Genomic DNA, 11,864 nt, shown 5'->3' with positions numbered 1-11,864 from the left:
TAAGGTTTCCTGAATCCCATTTTCTCCACTGGTAGAGGACCCCAAGTCTCGCATTTTCACTGGAGGATGGTCCTTGAATCATATTGTCTTCAATTGAAAGTCTGAAAAAGAGAGTCTGAATCCCCATTTCTCTCCTGGAAGGGAATATAAAATGTTCTTCTCTTATGCTACTTTTTCTATCAAAGGAACCATCTTGCTAGGGGCCATTTATCCTGCTTACTGTCTTGTATTATATAATGTTATGGATACATTTTAAAGATTATCATTTAACTAAAGTTTGAATGTAGAAACTTTTATTAGAAGTATTTAGATAACATGATATTCCCTCTGTTTCATAAATAAAGGATAATACATATTTCCCTGTAATAAGAGTGTCTTAATTTTCCCTTCACAGGCCTAACATGTCCCTGAAGGCCTCACATGTCCGTGAAGGCCTCACATGTCCGTGAAGGCCTCACATTTTCGCGCCCCTTTTTGTCCCTCGTGCAGGAACCGCTATCAGCTGACCGCCCCAGAGTCACGTGACAAACCAGGAAGTTCCTGTTCAGCTCCACAAACACAACAAAAACAGAACTCTGCTCCTTTTAGAGATTACTCCTGTTACTCATCATGACGAAACAACCTTAAAACCATGACTCGGTGTGTGGATCTCCTGGTTTGTGTTATTCTGTGTTTGTTTGGAGGAGGTTTATCCTTTAAAGAGGAACTGAGTCTGAGTCTGAGTCTGAGTCTGAGTCTGGACGGTAAATGGAGTCTGTCTAACTCCAATGGGTCACTGTCTCTGCCTGCAGAGGTTCCTGGATGTGTTCACACAGCTCTACAGCAGCAGGGCTTCATCCAGGTGGGTACATGTTAGAAACTAGAAGAGGATACAATTAAATGTTTAATGTGTTTCTCATGTATTTCATTTAAATCTCACAACACAGAAACTATTTACTTACTAAAATTTAAATAACATTCATCTTAAATCAGTGTTACTGTGCAAAATAGTACAAATTTAAGGCACTTTAATGAAGTATTTATGCTTTATCTCTCTTTAAACTTACATATTAGAACAAATTAATAAGGAATATTATATGTTACATGTAAATTTAACAATTATAAGTGTCATTTTGACATGCAAGTGCAAGAGTGTTGTTTTAATGTTATATATTGACTTGCAAGAGTGTGTAAAGAATGCAAATATCAGTATCTTGTATTATTACACTGCTGTTTTGGTTTTATAACAGTGATAACAAATCAATTTAATGCATAAAGCTCTTTGCAAATTGCTTCAAACAGAATAAGTATGAAAAGCAGCTCAATATTGTACTGTTATGGAAGTTAGACGTCAAAGTAAATGCATTTATAGTTTTGTAAATGTATATTTTGTCCTGGGAATGTGAAGACTGCCACACTAAAAGCTAGTTTCTACCATAAATTGTGCATTTAAAGCAAAAATAAGCTGCAGACTCATGTGGAAGAGACTTTAAATGCTGGTTATGACCCTTTGATATCAAGAAGTGCTTCAGAATCAGCTGTCTGCACAAAGTCGTATTAAACTTCACACACTTCTAAATCCAAACACATTAAGAGAGGAGTTCAGCTCAATTACTTAGTAAAGTAAATCCATGTTTGTATGTCGTTCAGGATCCATATTTCAGGTTCAATGATCTGTCTTATCGGTGGATCGCCTTCGAGAACTGGACGTACACAACAACCTTTACAGTCCCTAAAGAGCTGAGGTCAGTGTATGAGTTTATTCTCTTATTATTACTTTAATTTGCATTTTAATATCCTGTAACTCATCTTCTCTCTGCATCATCAGGTCCAAACAGAAGCTTCAGCTCGTCTTCGAAGGAGTCGACACTGTAGCATCAGTTTCTCTGAATGGAGTCATCGTTGGGAGGACTGACAACATGTTTCGTAGATATGTAAGATCACTAGGACATAATTACTCACATCTTCTTCCTCTTCAGTGTTTATATTTTGTTGTTTTTGGTGTGTAGGATTTCCCAGTGAGAGAGCAGCTGACTGACGGGGATAACGCCCTGAGAGTCAGCCTGTTGTCTCCGGTTGTTTACGCGTCTGAGCGGAGGGAAGCTCACTCTGCGTACAGAGTTCCTCCTGAGTGTCCTCCAGACGTGCAGAAAGGAGAGTGTCACGTCAACTTCATCAGAAAAGTACATTAGTGAGAATATTCATCCTCTGGAGACATGAAAGTTAAACATTTGATGCATTTCTAGAGGTTTTCTGTGTATTTGATGCTTATTTAATTAATAATTGTATTATTTGTCCTTTTCTTGTGAGGGTTAGAGTGGCTGCAGGATCAGGGATATTTAGGTCAATGCTGAGAGTTGAATTTTCATTTTCTTACTCCATATATTCCACCAATTTTCTTTTTAATGTATTTTTATTTTGTTTTCTGTCTTAATAAGTTCTAATTTCTTTGTTTTCTGTTGCTCCAGTGGCTGTAGACATTTTTCTTAAGGAAACAATGTAAATCAGAGAAGATAGAAAAACAACATTTCACTGATAGATAAAGAAACATGACAGAAACCATAAATGTAAAGCCTAACCTGCATGTTTTCTTGTCTTTTGTGACACATTTAGATTTCAGAGGAGGAAATGTTTGACAGCTCAGAAGCTGCTTGAGAGATTTTTTTACCTTAAATGACAAAAACAAAAACTTTTAAATGAGTCAAATTTTCATCAGTTTGAGAAAGATACTCAGAAAGGTTATTTTTCTGAACAAATAATATTATTTTGAACACGATGATCCGTTATCAACCAATATAATCTCACAAACTAACACCTAAAGCATCGTTTACTGTCAAAAGTTTACATATCTGTCTCTGCTCAGGAGCAGAGTTCCTTCAGCTGGGACTGGGGCCCGTCGTTCCCCACGATGGGACTGTGGAAAGAAGTCAGACTGGAGGCGTTTGACATCCTGCAGCTCATCCAGGTTTCATCTGTTCCTCTTTACAGTGAGTTTTAACCAGAAACCTTGTGTCCATCAAATGAGCTTAAAGAGAAACACCTTTTTTGAGGGGGACTTACTCCAATCGAATCCTCTTTATTTATCTTTCACTTTTTAAAAACAACAAAGTTTACCAAATTGCTCCACGGTGAAAAAAAAGGTGAAACATGGTAAAATACAGAAAACATAAAAAGGAAAAACATTGAGGCAAATAAAATAAAAAACAACAACAAATAGTATTCCAAATAATTTATATTCAAATATTTCTCACTGAAGCTGTATGACTGAGAAATAAGTCTAATAAAAAATAAATAAATGATGTTTTTAATGTATTTTCCTGTGTTTCTTTTTCTGCCATGTTCCCTTTTTCACACTCAGTCGAAGTAATTAAAAATCTGTACGTTCATATTTTTGATATAATCTGTGTTTCTGTCAAGACTCCAGCCTCTCTCAGTGGAGACTCCAGGTCGAGCTTCTAGTCGATGTGGTTCAGACCATCAACGGTCAAATCACGCTCTCCTTACCTGAGCTGGACTCAGAGGAGACCTTCAACACTCAGTTTGTACCAGGAAGGACCAAGAACAGCTTCACCGTGTTCATCAGCAAGGTACGACTCAGACTCACTCGTTTTCACCTCTGTGTGTGCGTGTCTTAATGACAAGTAAAACATCTCCTTCTTATTTAATGTGTGAAGTTTAAGTCTCTTCTTCTTCTTCTTCTTCTTCTTCTTCTTCTTCTTCTTCTTCTTCTTCTTCTTCTTCTTCTTCTTCTTCTTCTTCTTCTTCTTCTTCTTCTTCTTCTTCTTCTTCTTCTACTTTTTCTTCTTCTTCTTCTTCTTCTTCTTCTTCTTCTTCTTCTTCTTCTTCTTCTTCTTCTTCTTCTTCTTCTTCTTCTTCTTCTTCTTCTTCCCTCTCTTCTTCTTCTTCTTCTTCTTCTACTTTTTCTTCTTCTTTTTCTTCTTCTTCTTCTTCTTCTTCTTCTTCTTCTTCCCTCTCTTCTTCTTTTTCTTCTTCTTCTTCTTCTTCCCTCTCTTCTTCTTCTTCTTCTTCTTCTTCTTCTACTTCTTCTTCTTCTTCTTCTTCTTCTTCTTCTTCTACTTCTTCTTCTTCTTCTTCTTCTTCTTCTTCTTCTACTTTTTCTACTTTTTCTACTTTTTCTTCTTCTTCTTCTTCTTCTTCTTCTTCTTCTTCTTCCCTCTCTTCTTCTTCTTCTTCTTCTTCTTCTTCTTCTTCTTCTTCTTCTTATTCTTCTTCTTCTTCTTCTTCTTCTTCTTCTTCTTCTTCTTCTTCTTCTTCTTCTTCTTCTTCTTCTTCTTCTTCTTCTTCTTCTTCTTCTTCTTCCAGAGCAGCGACGTGAAGCTGTGGTGGCCCAATGGACACGGTGACCGACCCTTTTACCGTCTCAACGTCAGAGGCTTCCAGGACGGATTTCTGATCCTGAACACAGAAACGAAGGTCAGAGGTTTATCCCCCTAACAAAAATATTCAAGGCGATGTTTAGGGCTCAATATCTGTCTCCATATATCTCCTCGAGGTATGACATTTGTCATAGGTCACAATAAACTGAACTAAAACAATCTGAATGACTGAAAGGTAAAGAAGATGTCAGATTTTTCTTTGAAATTGGAAAGAATCTCAAAAATCTTTTGTTTTTAGACCCCTGGAAATACCCCAGAGTTTGTACATGTTTATGTTTCCACACTTCCCGTTAATAGAACAGAGTTTGGTTGATGTTTTAAAGTCTCTAACAGAATCTCAATTTAATTCATAGCAAGCACAACGAGCCAAAGCTGATATTTTTTTAGATATCAAGTCATAGATTACAGATTTATTACCAGGACAAAGTTTATATTTGTTCGTTTGTGTGTACGGTGAAAAGTTCCTCCCATGTTGTCTTCATTTTAGATTTATAACACCATAAAGGACTTACCATTCATCTATTAATTCATCCTCTGTGGGCTAAGCAAGTCGACCCAGACGTCTCTCTCCAGCATCGTTCCCAGCTCTGAGGGATCCTGAAGCTGGAGAGAGGGATGTCTGAGTCGTCTTGCTTCGACAGCTGCCCCAACACCCCAATCTCTGATGTGGGATGCGGATGAAACTGGATGGATTGTTATTCTGATGACTATAAGTGTGTCAGTGTTAAAACTTGTCTCCTGCAGGTGTACTTTCGAACAGTTGAACTTGTCCAGGAGCCAATCGTTGGGTCTCCCGGCTTGAGCTTTTATTTCCGCATCAATGGGAAACCAATTTTCCTCAAAGGCTCCAACTGGATCCCGGCCCACTCCTTCCAGGACCGCGTCACCCCTGCTGTGTGAGTTCACCTAAAAAGACTCTTTCTCCCTCTTTCCTTCTGAATCTTCCTCTTTGAGTTCCTGTTTTAAACCCTGAGTCTGAAACTGAAGCCACCTGCCTTGTGTTTGTCCTGCAGCTTAAGGAACTTGTTGCAGTCAGCTGTTGATGCGAACATGAACGCTCTCCGAGTCTGGGGAGGAGGAGTCTACGAGCAGGACCTCTTCTACAGCATCTGTGACGAGATGGGACTCATGGTAACAGCTGTCGTCCCCTCGCAGTAATTTAAGGATCAATATTTGGACCATGCACTGATGTAAAGGAGGACAGCGTGTCTGCACCTCTTCTCGTATTAAAGTGTTTTTTATTGGTGAACTGGTGATGACTCATGAGCAGACGGAGGAACAGATGGAGGCTCAAAGTGTTCAGATATGTGTCTGCAGGTTTGGCAGGACTTCATGTTTGCCTGCGCCATGTATCCCACCGAGGACGACTTCATACAGACTGTGAGAGAGGAGGTCGTCCAGCAGGTAAACTCTGGTTTCAGTCATTTGATTTCACACTATTTGGACAGAAGACGTCACATCTGGAGACCCAGAAATGGAGGAAAGTGACACCAAGCTTCGATTGTGCTGCGATTTTAGCCTGCTGAACTTGTGCTCACGAGACAAAAAGACACCGTCAGATTCACAAAGCACATGCAAGATGTTAAATGCACCACACACCACATTGCAGAACAAATAGCATCTCTGTGTGCTGAGTGATAATGAGAGATTATGCATTCATGAGCCCTGTGGGAGCTGCACCACAGCTTGATGGGTTTTTATTGGATGCCACACTCAAATTTTCCAGTGATTTTGACATCAATTCCATCTCCGGATGATCTAAAACTAATACATCTTTACATAAAGTCTCTTAATATCCCTTTGACATTGCCTTTGTTGCTTTAATAAGGAGTTTTAGATCAGTCTGGTGGTGGCTTTCCGTGGCGTTTATGCAGGTTATGCACACTTTTCCAGATTTGAGGAGCCGTTTTGCACGACCCGGTCTGAATTTGAACGAGCTGCTCTTCCAGAGTTGATCCAGGGAGGAAGCTTTGTTGAGAATCCTGAAATTTGAATCTCATCTGTCATGAATCAACTTCAAAATAAACTGATGAGAAGTTTCCCCTCCCCTCTCAGCGGACAGATTAGAGCTCTGTCAGGATGAGAGCACACAGCAGAGCTCTGCGCAGCACAGAGTGATGATGCTAACAGCTCATCTCCACAATCAGAAGCAAAACAAGAGCAAAACTTAACGGTGTGTTTGCACTTGAACTTTAGTTTGACTGAATGTTTTATGAATTAAACCTCTGTGAAGCAGATATCGGGGACAAGGGCGTGGACTTGGCCTACTGGTTAAGTTGCTCGCCCATGTAGCGGGCTGCCTGAGGCTCCTTTCCCGCATGTCATTCCCCCACTCTCTCCCAGTGTCCTACACTATCCCCTGTCCTCTCCCTCTATCAATAAAAGTGTAAAAGCCCCAAAATATAACTTAAAAACAAGATATTGAGGACAAAAGATACACATTTCAGCAACCACAATCCCTTCTTGGTGATTTCCCCCCTCAGTGTTTTTATCCCCCGTGTGTTTTTACTCGTCAGGTACAACGTCTGAAGTCTCACCCCTCCGTTATAATCTGGAGCGGGAACAATGAAAACGAAGCGGCTCTGGCGACAGACTGGTTCAGCATCCCAGCAGCACAGAGGCCCCTGTACCTGAAGGACTACGTGACCCTGTACGTGAACAACATCAGAGAAATAGTTCAAGAGGTGAGAGTCGAATCGTGTGAGAGAAACAAAAGTCAGGATTTATGTGTGAAGAAAGATTCTAGGGAACAAATTACAGCCAGCTTGAGGGCGGATACAAGAGAGTGCTGGAATTTGGGTGTTTCATTAAGAAAGGAAAAGAGGAAATGAGTGAATACTTAAAGGACAAGGAGTATAGAAAGAAAGGATTCATACAAAGATAGGAAATGAGTTTGAGCAGAGATCAGAAAGTGTCTTTTCAAACTGAGTAACAGATGTTTATGGAGGTTTTTTGTGTCGTGGCTTCTGAATGGAGTCAAACGTGAGATTTCAAAATAACAACCAAGAATTTAAAGTATTGATTGAGACTTTAATCTCAACAGGAAACTGTTGATTAAGATTATACAGCAGCTAAGAAGTAGGTCATGTTCAGTCAACCGTGTATGCAGTCTGACTTGTTTTTGCAACCAGTGAAGTCGCCCCCTGGTGGCTGTTAGAAAGAATGTAGTTTCACTTTTTATATACAGTGAATGTATTTCAAACCTAGGGGGTGTTTCTGAAGACTCTACGAACAGAGCAGGTCTAGACCGTACTCTATGTTCTATTAGCAACAAAGACCCAACATCAAGACCGGATAAGATCCAGTCCCATCTTCCAGACAGGACTCAGTCTGATCTCATCTTAATCCACCATGAGCAGAGGACTTTGCAGCATTTAGCAAGTTACAGTGGCAAGGACAAACTTCCTTTAACAGGCAGAAACCTCCAGCAGGACCAGATTCATGTTAGACGGACACATTTGACAGGTTCAGTACTTTTTGGATGGTGGAACAGTCTGCAGAAACAAAAACCCTGAGCTGTGATGGTCTTATCTCTTGTTTAGGAGGATCAGAGTCGTCCGTTCCTCGTCTCCAGTCCAACAAACGGGGCTGAGTCGGAGCAGGAGGGATGGGTGGCGTCAGATCCGTATGACCTCCACTACGGGGACACCCACTTCTACAGCTACACTCTGGACTGCTGGGACTGGACCACCTTCCCTCGGACACGTTTGGCCTCCGAGTACGGCTTCCAGTCCTGGCCGTCCTTCTCCACCCTGGAGCCTGTACGTAAAGAAACCCTAAACTCTGTTTTTACTGTGTTAAAAACCACCAATGCCCTGTAAGATTGTGTTAAGCTTCATATCTGCTTTATGATGTTCCAGGTGTCCGTTAAAGAAGACTGGAGCTACAGCAGTAATTTCTCCTCCCATCGTCAGCATCACGGGGACGGGAACCAGGAGATGTTGCTGCAGGCTGAGATACACTTTGACCTGCCAAACTCCACAGATCCTCTGAAGAGATTCACAGACACTCTCTACATCACTCAGGTGAACCAAACAAACCATCCTCAGCTTTACTCTGGGGCACAAGCTTGAGACGGGGTTGGAGTTCTTGCACAAAATAAAAGCAGCATTCTTTCATTTTTGTTTTGCAGTCTGTGAGGAAAGCATGACTGTCCCTTACACACAACAATAATCTGAGAATAACACATTTAAGTGCAAATTTGGGTCTTTTTATTAGAATATTGATAAAATCAGTCATATCTTAAAATATTTTGACTCTAAATCCTGAGATTAGATGTGTCCAGGTATGACATTTCACTATATTGTGGTTGGAGGATATCCAGTATGGTTTTCATCATATATGGGTCACACTGTTAAATATCTAAACTAAAACATCCCTGGACTCTGACGTATTTTGCTCTCATGTTATAGTGATCTTTATTTGGTGTGCAGGTCATGCAGGCTCAGTGTGTGAAAGCTCAGACCGAGTTTTATCGCAGAAGTCGGAGTGAGATCATCGAGGGCAAAGGTCACACGATGGGCGCCCTCTACTGGCAGCTGAATGACATTTGGCAGGCGCCGTCCTGGTCGTCACTCGGTGAGTCAGCAGCTGTAATGATTAGCTTTGGATTGTTAAATGGATTCATAAATGAGTGATTAATCAGGCAGAAGAAAAATAAAATCTCTGATGTCAGAATTTTAAAGGTGAATATTTGTAGTTTGTTTTTAACTCTCATTTGGATTTCATCTTGAACATTTTTCATGATTTTCTAGCATTTTAAAAACCACAAACCTTCTTATCCATGAATAAGGATTATCATCAGATGGATGGACAATGAAAACTTTATTTTATTTAATCTCCTTTTGTCAATTTGGACATATGAGCATAAAAAATCTGACATTTATCTCTTAGCAATGTGAATATTTGTTGTGTCATGATTGCATTTGTCTTTACTTGAGATTAGATGTCATTGTTGTAGAAATAATAACATATATTGTGCGTTTGTGTGTGTGTGTGTGTCTGCAGAGTTTGGTGGAAAGTGGAAGATGCTGCATTATTTTGCACAGAGCTTCTTCTCCTCCGTTCTGCCTGTGGGGTTCGAGGACGACGACACGCTGCTCATCTACGCCGTCTCAGACCTGAGTGAGGACCTGAAGCTCCGTGCTGTGGTGAGTTTTAAATAGTGAACTGTATCTTTTACTCCATGTTTACATTTTGAAGACAACTGTAGTTTAATAAACTGACTGAGTGCATTTAAACTTTGAGGACAGAAAAGTCAAATCTTCTTCTTTTATCCTTCAGGTTTCAGTGTATTCATGGTCAGACCTGGATCCAGTCTGCACTCTGAAGTCAGACCCGCTCCTCGTCCCTGGAGGCTCCGCTGTGGTTCTTTACAAACAGCCTGTCGCCGCCCTGCTGGGTGGATGTGGACGCTGCACTCGCCTCACCTGCCTGCTCACCTTTCACCTGGAGGACAGCAGCGGGCAGCGGGGTCCAACAAACCACCACTTTCTGTCCTCACCCAAAGACGCTCAGGGACTCCAGAGACCAAACATCACAGTGAGACACATTTTTAGATATATACATATATTTAATTTATAGAATGATTTTGAGATGCAAACCCAATCCCAAAAAGTAAGGATGCTAAGTTAATTATTTGGCTTTATTTGTCATCTACCTCTTATGTTGACAAAGACTGTACTGATCCAGGCAGTGTGATGAGAGAGAGGAGAAGGGAAAAACAGACTGAACAGGCATCAAAGAAGTTCAGTTTCATTGCTTTTTTTCCTTGATTGATCAACTTGTTTGAAGACAAACCCGTCCCATGTGTCTCCCTGCAGGCGAAGGTCCAGGAAGATGAGACGGGATACTCTGTGACCCTCCACTCTACCTCTGTGGCTGCTTTCGTCTGGCTGGATGTGGGGAACATCCCCGGACGCTTCAGCTCTAACGGCTTCCTCATGGTGACCAGAAACAGGACGGTCAGTTTCACAGCGTGGCGCTCCACCAGCGTCACCGAGCTCTCTGGATCCCTCAGCATCACGTCTTTAAGAGACGTTTACTGACCTGAGACCACCTGGACTTAAGTACAGTGTCCTGGTTCCACTGTATGTACTGCTGCTGCTTTGAAGGAGAGATTAATATTTTAGCTGCTGAGTTCTGACGTGGATATTTTCCAAACAGGTTTTATTGCCAAACAAAGGAGAAAGTTTCCAAGAAACGCTCAGAGCAGAAAAGCTTCAGACAACAGTTAGACCATTGTAGGAAATTAAAGCTCTCCACAGAGTGACCCGCTGTTCTCCTTCAGTAGAGGGAACACTCTGAGACACAGCAGGCCTTTACTCAGAGCTTCTCTGAGAAGTTTAAGGCTGGTTATGAAACAGTCTGAAATGAATGCTGATACCTCGACATGAGCTTTTGAAGAAAACACAATCTTTAGCAATAAGATTGATCATTTCTGTGCAGTAATTATCCTCAGGGAGTTATTTATTTGACTTCCTAGAGTCAGAACGAAACATGGTGAAGCAGCGTTTAGTCATTATGCACCATATATCTGGAACACACTCCCTGAAAGCTGCAGGTCTGCTCCAACTCTCACCTCTTTTAAATCAAAGACTGACTTTTTTATTTGCCACTGCCTTCCTATCTTAGATTATTTTAACCCACTTTAAATTAAAATTTTAATGTAATTTTTAATATATTTCTAATTTTCCTTTTCTTTTCTGTTTTATCATATTTGTCATTTTAATTATGTTCTTTAATGCTTGTCTGAATGTCTCCAATGCTTTTAATGTTTTAATGTAAAGCACATTGAGTTGCCCTCGTGTATGAAATGCGCTATACAAATAAAGCTGCCTTGCCTTGCCTTGCCTTGCCTTGCCTTGCCTTGCCTTGCCTTGCCTTGCCTTGCCTTGCCTTGCCTTGCCTTGCCTTGCCTTGCCTTGCCTTGCCTTGCCTTGCCTTGCCTTGCCTTGCCTTGCCTTGCCTTGCCTTGCCTTGCCTTGCCTTGCCTTGCCTTCATAGAACCTCTCTTACACATGGACAGGACAAAATCAGCAAATAAATGGGGTCCTGATGTGTCCACAGGGGGCGCCAAAATCAACACAAACACAAAGGTCCCTGCAGGAGCTTGAAGCTTGCATTTACATCAACATGCTTTTTAAAAACTTGCTTTCTTTTGAAAAAACTTTGAATGCTCTTAATTCTTTAACTATCCTGGTTTTATTTCCTTCCTGGAAGAGAGAGAGGAGAACAACATTCAGGAAACTTGCTATACAGAATCTCTCTTGACCACCAGAACATATGAATGTCTGAAGCGTATTGAAAGTCTGCAGGTGATTTTAAGTCGGATAACAAGACAAAATGTGACGTGATATTTGATTGTATATGTTGCACTAAATGTTCCTTTTGCCACAGTTTTTTTTTGCATATTATAAATAAATAAGACTTTAACTTTGGAAGTATTGAGATAACTTTGTTGTGATTTGGTGCTGTTGAATAAAAAAT

At 40.7% G+C, this 11,864-nt stretch overlaps 1 protein-coding gene across 1 annotated transcript; it reads left to right on the top strand.

Moving 5' to 3' along the window:
* The first annotated feature begins 492 nt into the window (after positions 1-492).
* manba (mannosidase, beta A, lysosomal) lies at positions 493-10,852 on the top strand. The gene is made up of 17 exons (XM_034675628.1): positions 493-841; positions 1,630-1,724; positions 1,808-1,913; positions 1,989-2,162; positions 2,843-2,966; positions 3,397-3,566; positions 4,303-4,413; positions 5,121-5,272; positions 5,390-5,507; positions 5,694-5,780; positions 6,893-7,060; positions 7,919-8,137; positions 8,237-8,401; positions 8,810-8,954; positions 9,384-9,526; positions 9,660-9,917; positions 10,199-10,852. Exons 1-17 carry the CDS (start codon positions 632-634, stop codon positions 10,421-10,423), a joined length of 2,670 nt encoding a protein of 889 aa, XP_034531519.1. The 5' UTR covers positions 493-631; the 3' UTR covers positions 10,424-10,852.
* The last annotated feature ends 1,012 nt before the right edge of the window (positions 10,853-11,864 follow it).

The sequence above is a fragment of the Notolabrus celidotus genome, chromosome 22 (assembly GCF_009762535.1).
Source record: "Notolabrus celidotus isolate fNotCel1 chromosome 22, fNotCel1.pri, whole genome shotgun sequence".
Classification (NCBI taxonomy): Eukaryota; Metazoa; Chordata; class Actinopteri; order Labriformes; family Labridae; genus Notolabrus; species Notolabrus celidotus.
This window is presented reverse-complemented; position numbering and strand designations above follow the sequence as displayed.